Source organism: Onychostoma macrolepis, chromosome 06 (assembly GCF_012432095.1).
Source record: "Onychostoma macrolepis isolate SWU-2019 chromosome 06, ASM1243209v1, whole genome shotgun sequence".
NCBI lineage: Eukaryota > Metazoa > Chordata > Actinopteri > Cypriniformes > Cyprinidae > Onychostoma > Onychostoma macrolepis.
Genome location: NC_081160.1, coordinates 10,804,414 through 10,818,004, shown reverse-complemented (window position 1 = coordinate 10,818,004; position 13,591 = coordinate 10,804,414). Strand labels below are relative to the sequence as shown.

The window sequence follows — 13,591 nt, the reverse complement described above, 5'->3', positions numbered from 1 at the left end:
CATTCCCCAACATTGTCACTCACGACCAGAAGTCAAGACTAAACCAATTCACCTCCACATAATCGTTTTGTATTACCTATTTTTATTAGCCATTTCACACAATTCAGAAAAAACTAAAACGTGCAAATTATAGGCCTGTGTTTTAATATTATGAATGAAATGTGCGTTATTTGGAAGAAAATCAAGGTGTGACTGACTTTAGCCCACTAATGGAGCGGACAAGCCCTCCTTGTACGCTCCATTTGGGAGAGGTGAACTGTATTATACGCGACTTTGGGCTTCTTTTTTTGTAAAGTTGCGGTAAAAAATCCCTATCTGGGAAAAAATCTGACAAGCAACTTCGTTTCTTTATTTATGTTCGCCGTATTCTCCAATGCATTGATTGACACTCTGTCTGCTCGCAGTTAATAGCCAACCAGTGCAATAATATAAGTGCTGTAGCGTAATTTGCCATATGTTCCGCCCCCTCATTGGAGAAAAATCACATTCAAAAACAGACACAGCCATATCACCCTGCAGCCCAAGACCGGTTGCCCATGGAAGCTAAGCAGGGCTGAGCCTGGTCAGTACCTGGATGGGAGACCTCCTGGGAAAACTAGGTTGCTGTTGGAAGAGGTGTTAGTGAGGCCAGCAGGGGGTGCTCACCCTGCAGTCTGTGTGGGTCCTAACGCCCCAGTATAGTGACGGGGACACTGTACTGTAAAAAAGCACCGTCTTTTGGATGAGATGTTAAACCGAGGTCCTGACTCTCTGTGGTCATTAAAAATCCCATGACACTCATCGTAAAGAGTAGGGGTGTAACCCCTGTGTCCTGGCCAAATTCCCTCCACTGGCCCTTGTCTATCATGGCTTCCCAATAATCCCCATCCACTTGATTGGCTCTATGACTCTCTCTCCTCTCCACCTGTAGCTGGTGTGTGGTGAGCGCACTGGCGCCGTTGTCCTGTGGCTGCCGTCGCATCATTCAAGTGGATGCTGCACACTGGTGGTGGTTGAGAAGAGACCCCCCACATGATTGTAAAGCGCTTTGGGTGTATTGCAATACACATTAAAGCGCTATATAAATGCCTCATTCATTCATTCATTCATTCAAAAAGAAGGCGCGTGAAGTTGTAATCCAAGCGATGATAAAAGTAGACGGAGAGGAGTGGGATGACTTTCTTTTATAATTAATTTTTAATAATTTTTATAATGTTTTTGTAATGTATTCATTATCACGGGCTATAATAAAAAACAAGTAGTCATAATACTGAGTAAATACATCTGGTTCGAATAGCCTGGTATGGCAAGATGTCTTAAAACCACATTATTAGATTACCTTTTGACTTCATGAATACAGATAAATGACAGCTTAATGATTTTTTAAAATCTTTTTTATAATCTTTTTAATAATATTATATAATATTTTCTTTTTTAATATAATATATATTATAATTTAATATAATATTTAATATATTTTTCTATAATATTTATGTTACATTTTTTTTTTTTAATGTCATTTATTTGATAGTTATGTTTACATTATATTATTTTAAATGGAAGAAAAACCTGTGTTTGACCTCAAAATAAAGCACTTTCCCTCTGTACATGGCTGTGGGGACGAGCAGTTATGTGGTGCTTGGAATTCTTTATAATTAATTAAAATCAAATATTGCCACATTGACGGCTCAAGAAGGTGTAATTGTTCAAATATTGTTCCATTGTTTCATTTTAAAATATATAAAACATTTTTTTAAAAATTGTAACCAAGTGTTTTTCAAGTGTAATATTTCTAAGGCTAGGGACAGAAAATTGACATTTCCATAGAATGACCCCTATATATTTTAGGCTATAAATATGTGGCTATGTTATATCTCCCCTTTGAAGCTCTTGTGCTTTTCTCCTTTTCCATCTCTCCAATCCTATTCTGCGCTCACAGGTGATTGGAGACGAGTTTTGTTCCCACTTTTGTTGCAGTTTGCTAATTTTTGTAAAATAGCTTCTGTTTTTGCTTTTCAGATAAAAGAGTGCTATCAGTTTAATATGTTGCAGGCTCATTTATTGGTAATAAATCATTGATAATAAATAATATTGATGATAATGAATCATCAAAAAAATATTGGGCTTGTTTTGGGCTTGTTTTTGAAGCTGCTGTTGCTTATTTGTCTCGCGAGAGTTGGCAACTGTGCCCCCTCCCCTTTCCACTTCTCACACAGCTTCTGTGCACGGCACCTTCTCAGCAAGCAGGGGCGCCAATTTGCCAATTCCCCACACAGTTATATGATAGATAATAGAAAACCGCTTAGCGGCACAGATGATTATTTATTTATTTTTTTCAAGTGCTTGTGCCGCCCCCCACGTGTCATGAAAAAAGCCGCCCCGGGCGGCTGCCCCGTTCGCCCATGCCTAAAACCGCCACTGATCTCAAGGATGATCAGAAGAAATGGACAGCACCTGAGTTAAATATATGAATGTCACAGCAAAGGGTCTGAATACTTAGGACCATGTGATATTTCAGTTTTTCTTTTTTAATAAATCTGCAAAAATGTCAACAATTCTGTGTTTTTCTGTCAATATGGGGTGCTGTGTGTACATTGAGGAAAAAAATGAACTTAAATGATTTTAGCAAATGGCTGCAATATAACAAAGAGTGAAAAATTTAAGGGGGTCTGAATACTTTCCGTACCCACTGTATATGTGTGTGTGTGTGTGTGTATATATATATGTGTGTGTGTATATATATATGTGTGTATATATATATATATATATATATATCTAAGAAATACAAAAAAACCTGCTGCAAATGTAATTAGTGATGCACCAATTAAATATTAAAAATTACTCCCGTGAGTATGCTCTTCTCAAACTGTATGAAGCACAGTACACAGACAAAATAAAAACAGTTTATATTATTATATCTGAATATCTTTTATATTCATGTATTTATTAAATAAATGTTTTGTCTTTACAAAAGAGACAAAAATAAGAGTACATAAATTACATGGCAAATAAATATTGCACACAGGTATTTAGATGTGATACAAAGAATTTGATCATTCATATTACTTGATTTGGGCTCATATTAAATAAACTATTAAATTAAGAAGAATAAGAATCTATACTAACTTGTCACACTGCTCTGCTTTGTATTTTTGTCTCATAACGGTGAGCTTAACTCCACCATATGGAGTGTTATCATTCTGAATTCTTTCCATGTTACTCAAGAGTAACAATATTGTCCTTTAAAAATCTCACAGAATCAGCCTAGAAACTTTGAGGATTATGGCTAAAATAAAACTGAGTCAATCTGGTTTACAGGTGAGGATGACAGAGGGCTTTCTACAATTCCGCAAACAGGGAACAATTCTGAACTGTTGCCAGCCTCTGATTTGATACATATGTCACACATGCAATGCAAATAATCTCATAAGCATGAAGAGCATATTTTTGATACCATTAGGTGGAAAATGTGGTTGCACCAAATTGACGTCTGTGGGCCATCACCTAATAGTACCTTTGGTACTGTACTACTATGCCATTTTCATAATGCAAATAATCTCAATTTGCCTACTTTTTAAGAACGTTGAATTTGCTTTTTTTGAATCTACACTCCTGCAAACTAAAGGTCAGAATTTTGAGTGTTTGTGTTTTCCCTCTGTGGCTTTGATGCCTTTGATGTAAATCAGTATTCAAATATTTGAGTAGAAAAAGGCACTGAGATTTCCATAAGAACCCAAGGACCCTGATCTGTTAAAGATTGAAAAAATGGAAAAGTGGCTGGTTGTTTTGTCACCATTGTGCATTCAAATGTTGAGTCTTTCTTATTCAGTGGTGTTTTATATGAACTGCATGTGTATATATGTGTGTGTAAGCTTATTGAGAGGTTGTGCTTCACTTTCTTTCATAGGGCGTTTGTTTGTTTTTACAGTGCACTAAAACAGTGGTGGTTAGAATATAAATTTCCCTATATCATTCAGGCTGGCAAAACAATGCGCCAAGACAATAAACTAATGTGCTGAAACCTTTGGAAAGGGTTGTACAAAACAACTGATAAACAGTTCATGAAGACTATATAAGTACTATTCACTGAATAAATGCTGTGCCATGGACAAAAGCAAAGTCATATGAAACAGTGATATTACTATATGGGGATAGTTCACCCAAAATGCAAATTCTGCCATCATTCAACTCACCTTGTCATTCAAAAATTGTATGCGTTTTATTTTTTTCCGTGGAAGACAAAAGCATACACAAAAGGTCCAGTGTTTTAGACCCAGCTGACTTCAATTGTAGGGACAAAACTGTTGGAAATCTCATTTTACCCTCCAAAGAAGGAGTGTCAGCTATAAAACAACATGAGGGTAGGTAAATAATGACAGAATTTTCAATTTTGGGTAAACTGTTCCTTTAAGCTCATAAAACCTTCTAAGATGTCTATGATAAGATATAGTGGAAACTAGTCCATGACTCTAGTACATTTCCCAAATTACTTGATATATCCCACCAACCTTAATGACACATGAAGACCTAAAAGGACAGTTGCAGGATTCAATAACTGTTGCGTGTATTGAACATATCCTCTGCTTAGCTTTAAAAGAGGCTGTTTTTTTGTAATATGGATTTTCCACAAATAAAGGTCAGACTTCTTAAGATTAGGATTAGAATTAATTGGCAAATCACATAATATGGTAGATGAAAGTGAGCGTACAAAGTCATTGTTACGCGACCAAATTTGAGTTGTCTCATTCGTTGTTGTTGCTGTTGCTTTCAAGATCTTTGCATTGGATGTTGCCTCCATTAAAGTTAGTGCCCGGCATCTGAACTCCATGCTTGTTTACACACCAGCAGATGCCTCGCTTGCGCCCCCTGGAGGGTTTACACTATGACATAAAACCAAAAATGGACATCACAAAGTAAGCAATGTAACTTGACCCTGCCCTCAGCCAAGAGCCATGTGTTTATAGGAAAGAAAACTTTCCGACAACTAAGCTTGCCAATAGCTGACATCTATAAACATGCTGAAGTGCAGAACTAACCTGTTTGCGCTTGAAGAAGCCTTTCTTATCACAGTTAGGCAGGTACAGTGAAAGAGCCACGATTCTTGAGTTGTCCTTCATCCTCTGGATGATTCCATCCAGCTTTCGTCGGCATGGACCCTGCAGTTAGCAGATATACCATTAACAGAACATTAACAGTCTGGAATAGGTTTTAGGCATTAATATAAACATTAACATAACAGAAACAACATGACAACATTAGTGTTTTTCACTAACATAAGATGAATGATGATGAGCAAACGTACAATGTCAGACTGATGTTTGTCCTTTCCGAAGAGCGGGTATTCAAAATTGCCCCTGATCCTGAGTTTAGCCTCCTGTCTCTTCTTATCCTTTCGCATGGCCTGAGCCTTCTTGCTGTTAATGTGGTCTCGTTGGAATAATGGAACTTTGGCCTGGGGAAGAAGATCCTCGGTTACCTCTGTAACGTGGGTGTCTTCATGTGACTCACGATCTGAGATGAGGACAATAATCAGATGCAATGGTATAACTGAGATCCATGTAACAGATGCCTGTATGTCAATCACAAAACAATCAAGACCATCGATTTAAGGCCACAATGGAAGTTGATTACAGTCACTTTGTCATTATCTATCCACAAGAAAGACTTTTATCTTCCTGCACTGGTCTTACAGCATATACATTGAGAATGTTGCTGCTCAGTTTATTGGAATATGCTTGTAAAGAAGACTTAGCAAGACTAATGTTTAGCATCTGAGCGAGCCAATACTCTTGAGAAGAGACAACAGATCAACAGATTTCTGGTGTTTTTTTAAGCTGTTGGCTTTCTCGAGATGTCATCTCATAATGAAAATTTTATTAGTGAAAATAACTCTGTCAAGCATATTTCATTTAACATGCCTTCCTCACAATATAACCATGAATTTATAGAAACTATAGAAAAGTTATATAGTCTGAATGCACAGTCTGTAAAAACCTATCATGAAAGTTTTGGAAGTTAAATTTTCACTTGTCATGGAATCAAATCAAGCATGGCAATAAGCAGTCAACAGTTTGAACTCAACCACCGGCACTATTCTTTTAATTGTAAGCAGAGATGCCAGATGCTATCTTCAATTTGCCTAGTCTATGCCCTCTTCCTCTCTCTCACGCGTCACTGCATTTGCCCAGCTGTACAGTGAGTAATCAGATTCAAGGGCTTGACCCCTTCCTCGTCCCTTCTGTGTCTTCTGTGGAAAAGCTAAGCAGCCAGGGTCACAATGGATGAGCAAATCTCTCAAGCCATTTGCAATGACATCACTGACAAATCAGAGAAAGTCCTCAGCAAAGCTTGGAAATCATTGAATAAATCAACATTGTGCTTCCGCTTCATTCTTAATCTGTTGTTTTATCATCTGCCAAGCATTAGTTAACCGGATCTTTTCTTTGAGGGATATTACGTTTTATTTTAGCGATGTGACAACTGCACTTCCAAGTCTCCTAATCTGGGGGTATTGTTCTGGGAATGCATGCTAATCTGAGATCTGTGCAGCCCTGGGAGAGGTGGTGTGCTCATTCTTTCTCTCTGCTTTGTCTTCTAAATGTCTTCGGTTACATACTGTTAACATGCATTCTATCACTAAAATCTCATTGTTACAGTACAAAGGTGGCACCAAATGAGTACATTTACACAAAATGTTTAATACAGAGCCCCGCAAATGACATGCAGGGGAAAAAAGTTATTGTGGCCACATATTTAGAAATCATTCCTACAACTTATTAATATAGCATGTGAATTTTATTTTATTTTTTTCATTTTTATTTGTCAAGACAATTTATTTAAGTTGCAACCAGATCTTATTCATTTTTAACTTTTTAGAAAATTTCGACCATGTTTTATCACTTTGAGTGCTCAAAACTTGCATTGTCCTTTTAGTGGTGAGACACATCTATGACTGCTGTTTGGCCAGAGACAATTGGCTGGAAAAATACATTTTGTTTTAAATTGGGGAACAATTCCATATGCAGGCACTGAGTTTTCACAACCAAAATAGAACTCAATCAAATAAATGTATCTCATCACTATGCATAGTTACAGGAACACTTTCTTAATTTCTATCAACAATATATTTTTCTAATTCCAGACTTGTGAATTTATAAATATACCACATGAAATAAATAAAAATGTGAAAGCGAATTATTATTGAACCAAAGCAACATCATCACTGTTTTTGGTCAGAACTTTAGTATTTTTAAGTAGCATTGCATCTTTACACAGAATTTAGAGGCAGCATAGAGTCCCATCTGAGCAGTCTTAGATCATTTATGTAAACATTTTTTTAAGCTTTTTTAAAATTATTATTTTATTTATTATATTCAGAATGCTGCTTCATTCTTCCAGTTCGTTCACTGTCAGAACCATTCTCAAGCCTTCCATTCTGATCTAAATTTTTAACGACTTGCAAGATGAAGATATAGAGTGAAATAGCTGCAGCAGCTGTTTTCAGTAAATGTGATGAGATCGCATAATCACAGTTTTAAGAGTGCTGACAGCTGAGTTAATCGCTGATTTTTATGGAACTGAAAAGAAAGGCAGGGGAGGCTAAAGCCTGTGAAAGAGTGTGATAAAGAGAATGAGTGTGTGGGTGGGGGATTTTTGAAAAGGAATTTGATTTGAATACTAATTCTGTATTCAATAAATGTAAAAACTCATCCAGATAAAATAAATCCTACAAGATTTTCTGCTATGGATGTCCTGACCTAGATAGATAGATAGATAGATAGATAGATAGATAGATAGATAGATAGAGAAATAGTTTACCCTGTATTCAATCATTTTTTACATACAAATGATCTATTGCATGTCACTAAAAATTACCTCTAGGCAGTGGTTTGTATAGTTTCTCGTTCTTGCAAACTCCTTTGCCGTAAAGTAGAGCGTGCAGCGGCTTTTCCTCCCCGTTCCGAGGCAAGCAGCGCAGTCCCTGTCCACAAGTGCCCGTGTAGACTCCACACGCCTGCCCCTCGGTCAGCGCGCAGGTCAAGCAGCATCCGCAGCCGGGCTCCTTCACCACCTGACACCCCATCCGCACCGGAGGACACATGGACATCGCCTTCTGATCGCACGGCTCACAGGGCACGTACGAGGCAGAAAAGCCGGGTAGTCCCCATACAAATGTCATCAGAGTATACAAACTTAGCAGCATTCTACTGTAGAGAACCTATTCCACCAGCCTTGAATTAGTAGAACCGACGCTTTCTTTCGTTTGAGATGTCCGAGAACGAAGATGTAGCGTCCGGTTGAAGGAAGAAAGTGTATCGGTATTTAAAAATATCAATTATCAATCCTCTCACCACTTGGTAGATTAATCCAATGGTGCATAACACCTTAGATCTATCATATAAATTAAGAGGCAATGCCCTGAGATGAAATGGGATCAGCGGAATTCAGGGGAAGAGCACAGACCTCAAAAATACATGTAAGCAACACCGTCACCCTTATATTAAAAAGGAAATCAATATGTGCCGGCTATATTAGAGGCTCTGCAGCTTAATCAAGTGTTCACCCTGGAGAGCTGCTGTCAGTATGAAGCTCTGCTCATGTTAACCGCGGTGAAGGGAGGCGCACTGCACTTCATTTAAAGGTACTGGTGGTTCTTGGGCGGATCCCGGAGTGATGCTGTGCATAAATGTAGCTTTCGGCGCAGGTTCAGATTAATCGAAATGCTAGCAACAAAACTATATGAGATAATTAAATAGCATAGGCCTACTGTAATTACTCTGACTTATTTTAAATTCAAATAAAAAAATAAATAAAATTAACAGATTTAAAGCCTATATAAATTTTTTTATATTTCTGTTAGATGCAAACGAACTTCTTTTTAGGGTCTGTGTACGGTTCTTTTTAATAGTTCGAAATAACTAGAAACCGAATGAATATTGTTTTATTAAATAAAACCCGAATTCCAGAAATGTTAGGGAGTTAGGACGATTCTAAGGTGATTTCTACCGAGGGGAACGCTAGAGCCCTGCATTTCAGCCTGACGGCCCCGACTTTTTTACGGCTTTCTGTACAGTGAAAGTTTAATGATAAGTAGCCAATGTTTTCAATGTTTTTACAATGTTTTTATTCATATTAACTTTCAATGTTATTAAATTCACATTAAATATAAAGTCGTATTAAAAACATGTTATGGCATGACACCCATATCTGTTAATTAAATAAACAGATAGACAGCTTTTTATGCATAATTAATAGATTACATTATTAGGTTACTTTGACCTAGAGGTCTGCATTCCCGCGGCTGTCCCGCGGGAACCGCGGGACCCGATCAGATTTCTTGCGACGTGGGATTAAATTCCCGAATAAAACGGGAATTTCTGGTGCAGTTTGAACGGGAGCGGGCGGTCTAACAATATACCATTCCCGACGTCTTTTCAGAACAGCATATCTGCGAGTTAATAACCTAGAACATTATCTAACACTTGATGGCTGCTCTGTCAATTCTTCTTCATCAGTCAGGAACCTAGGTGTGCTGTTTGATAGCAATCTTTCATTTGAAAGCCATGTTTCTAGCATCTGTAAAACTGCGTTTTTTCATCTCAAAAGCATATCTAAATTGCGACCTATGCGCTCAACGTCAAATGCAGAAATGTTAATTCATGCGTTTATGACCTCAAGGTTAGACTATTGCAATGCTTTATTGGGTGGTTGTTCTGCACGCTTGATCAACAAACTACAGTTGGTCCAAAATGCAGCAGCTAGAGTCCTTACTAGAACCAGGAAATATGACCATATTAGCCCGGTTCTGTCAACACTGCACTGGCTCCCTATCAAACATCGGATAGATTTGAAAATCTTGTTAATTACTTATAAAGCCCTGAATGGTTTAGCTCCTCAGTACTTGAGCGAGCTCTTATCACAATATAGTCCTCCACGTCCACTGCGTTCTCAAAACTCTGGCCGTTTGATAATACCTAGAATATCAAAATCGACTGCGGGCGGCAGATCCTTTTCCTATTTAGCACCCAAACTCTGGAACAATCTACCTAACACTGTTCGGGAGGCAGACACACTCTGTCAGTTTAAATCTAGATTAAAGACCCATCTCTTTAGCCTGGCTTACACATAACACACTAATACGCTTCTATTATTCAAATCCGTTAAAGGATTGTTAGGCTGCATTAATTAGATCAACCGGAACCGGGAACACTCCCCATAACAATGTACTCGTTACATCGTAAGTAGAATGGCATCTACTCTAATATTTGTCTGTTTCTTTCCTATTCTATTTCTCAGTCCGTATCCGATCAGATGGTGGATCAGCACCAAGAGATGATGTCTACGGCCCTGATCGTCAGCGGAGACCAGGACACCCAGATGACCCCCAGAGACGTATCCCCAGCGAAAACCTCGATTAAAATACAATAAAACTAAAAAATATAACAAAATAACTAAAAATATAATAAAATACCTAACTACATAATACTACTACCTTTGCTTCCGGCTTTGCTACTGTTCGGACGCTCCTGCTTATTGCTCTGCGCTTCGCTCCCTATTTATGCACTTTTCTCAGATTTCTCTAAGATTTTAACTTCAGCATATCAGCACAGTGCTCAAACAACACAGTTTTTAGAAAAGGAAGACTCTTTGCCTCCCGCTGCCAGCAGTTGACATTCCGGAGACGGGAAAACACAGCTGTCTACATTCAAACAGACGGGAAAGAAAATGCCCCTTGTGGAATCTACTTGCTGCATGAACTGCCACAGACTTCTTCAAAGGATTGCGGTTCTTGAAACAAAGTTACTTGCTGGACCTCCAAAACAGGTGGAACACACAGCAGATCGTCATCACGGACGCCCTCAGCATACAGCCGGTGAGTCCTATGAATCTAGTGAATCTCAACAGTTCATACAAAGTGTAGAAGAACAAGCTGATCGACAGACTAATCGATGGCACAAACAGGGAGCGAGACCCAAAGGCACTCGAGACATCAGATTGTCACGAGTATCTTGTATTGCTGCGGTAGCATCCTCTACCCCAGATACGGCTATGAAAGGACTTGTAAACACTGGCATTTTACAACCCCCTATACATCTTGAGAACCGATTTGAAGCATTAATGAATGTGGGTGAGGAATCCCCAAATGTGACAAAACATGGATTGTATCAGCCAGCAGCTAACATCGCTACTAACAGGCGCTCGAGGTCGAGCAGACAGCGGCACTCAGCTCAGAGCGCAGCCGAGCCCAGGACTCTGATAGTGGGCGACTCTATTATCAGAAACATCAGTAGCAGGACTACAACTACATGCTGCTTTCCTCAAGCAACCGTCTTTGATGTGAACAAGGAACTTCGGAACATTCTGATGAAGCACAAGACTGCAAATCGAATCATCATCCATGTGGGGAAGAACGATATTCGGAAAGAGCAGTCAGAACTGCTTAAGAAGGATTTCAGTGAACTCTTTGAAACACTTCAAAGACTTGAAGTTCAGTCGTTCATCAGTGGACCACTCCCAGCAAGAGGAACTAACATGTTTTCACGGCTGCTTGGGCTGAATACATGGCTACAAAGAACCTGCAGTACAAAAGGAGTCAACTTCATCGACAACTTCAATATTTTCTGGGGCCATAGACAACTGTTTAAACTGGACGGCTTCCACCCAAACAAACTTGGTGCGAGAGTGCTAAAGGACAATATCTATTTCTCCCTCCGTCATCCTTCAGTTGTGTGTGCCAATCCACACGGCCTCAATGGCACACACACACCTGGACAGAATATGAGTGACCACAGAACTTCATGTCAGCCTCAGAGTCATCTTGTGGTTGACACATCCCACAAGGACACTGATAACACCACGCAGCCAAAACAAACTTTCCTCATGGAAACTATCCCGGCTGAGCCCTGCCCAACGAGCTCTTCACAGACAGACTATGACGTACTACAACAGCTCCAAGACTCAGCACCCAAGGACAACTATCTGGAAAACAGCCAGGGAAGCCAGGACAACATTTCACAGCCACCGGAAAACACCAGAGCCAAAGCCCCGCTCACCAGACACACTTTCCCTCTCTCCAGAATCTCCACTTCTAAGCTTCTCACAGAAAATGGAGGAACTGGTGTATGCTGGGACCAAACTCTCCCACTCGTTTGCTGCAAGCCCCCAGATATCAACTAAAAAACGGCGGGCCCCACAACCACCAAAGACAGCTGGCCCAGCTCTCCCTCCTCCTCCTGTGAGAGCTCTCCGACCACTGCCACAACGACAGGGCCCAAACCCTCCTCCATCGGCTGTAGGTGAACCAAAAACAACTGATAACAGCTCTCAGTGATATGTGTCGGGTCCCCGCTATATTAGCAGCAACACTCACAAATGTTCACAGAACAAGCGGGAACCCAGTGTGCCTGTAGCCTTCTATATCTCTGTTTTATCACATGATAGAAAGTCTAAGGCCTTCTCAAGCCGTACGGCTGATCCATCTAATCTGCGGCCTGTAATGCGTCAATCTAAGATTGCTGTAGAGACAAAATGTAATTCCATCAAGTTAGCATTTTTAAACATTTGCTCACTAAAAAATAAATCATTTCTGATCAATGATTTTATAACCACAAACAACCTGGATTTTATGTTTCTAAATGAAACATGGCTTGAAGACAGCTGCAGTGCAACAGTCCTCAATGAAACAGCCCCTCCTAACTTTAATTTTACAAGTGTCTGCAGGACTGTTAGGAGAGGTGGAGGTGTAGCTGCTCTATTTAAAGATGTTTATCAATGCAAGCAAGTGTCATTTGGTCAGTATTTGTCCTTTGAATATCTAGGTATTGTGCTGAAAGGTGCTCCACGCATTCTGTTTATCATTATTTACAGGCCTCCAACATACTCTCCAGCCTTTGTTGAAGAGTTCACAGAACTGTTATCAATGATTTCCTCAGAGTTTGACTGTTTTACTATTGCAGGGGATTTGAATATTCACATAGATAATGCAGAAATCAAAACTGCAAAAGAAATTATTACTGTTTTAAACACTTTTGATCTGATCCAGCATGTGCATGAACCCACACACAATCGTGGACACACTCTAGATTTACTCATCAGTAAAGGTCTAAACATTTCATCCATTGTTGTTAAGGATGTAGCACTATCTGATCACTTCTGTATTTTCTTTGATATATTGATCTCTGTTACCACTGAATCTAGATCTGTCTCTGTCAGAAAGAGATGCATTAATGAGAACACTAGTGCGCTATTTATGAAGGCTATATCTTTAACACCAAGCATTTCTGCAGACTCTGTTGATCTTCTCCTGGATTCTTTTAACTCAAAAGTTAAGAATGTTATTGATGATATTGCTCCGACAAGGGTCTGCAAGAAGAATGGCAGACAAAAATCACCATGGAGAAAATCAACAGCAGTTCAGAGTATGAAAAGACAATGCAGAAAAGCTGAGCGAATGTGGCGGAAGACAAAACTTGAAATTCACTATAGCATCTATAAAGACAGCCTTCATGCTTTCAATGTGGAACTAGCTACAGCTAGACAGACCTTCTTCTCAAACCTTATAAACAGTAACTCAAACAACTCTCGCACTCTTTTTGCTACTGTGGAGAGACTG

The 13,591-nt window shown here is 39.2% G+C and overlaps 1 protein-coding gene across 1 annotated transcript; it reads right to left on the bottom strand.

Annotated features, from left to right (window-relative positions):
- Nucleotides 1-2,927: 2,927 nt before the first annotated feature.
- igfbp5a (insulin-like growth factor binding protein 5a) lies at nucleotides 2,928-8,570 on the bottom strand. Its single transcript, XM_058779016.1, has 4 exons — nucleotides 7,855-8,570; nucleotides 5,282-5,490; nucleotides 5,016-5,135; nucleotides 2,928-4,859 (listed from the first exon to the last, which is right to left on the bottom strand). Exons 1-4 carry the CDS (start codon nucleotides 8,180-8,182, stop codon nucleotides 4,722-4,724), a joined length of 795 nt encoding a protein of 264 aa, XP_058634999.1. The 5' UTR covers nucleotides 8,183-8,570; the 3' UTR covers nucleotides 2,928-4,721.
- Between the last annotated feature and the right edge of the window lie 5,021 nt (nucleotides 8,571-13,591).

Bases quoted from the DNA above. Each gene is read 5' to 3' on its own strand.
- igfbp5a (XM_058779016.1), bottom strand. From the start codon at position 8,182: ATGCTGCTAAGTTTGTATACTCTGATGACATTTGTATGGGGACTACCC. The intron at 5,491-7,854 runs GTAATTTTTAGT...TCCTCATCTCAG, and splicing joins ATACAAACCACTGCCTAGAG to ATCGTGAGTCACATGAAGAC. The intron at 4,860-5,015 runs GTTAGTTCTGCA...TTTATGTCATAG, and splicing joins GCTTCTTCAAGCGCAAACAG to TGTAAACCCTCCAGGGGGCG.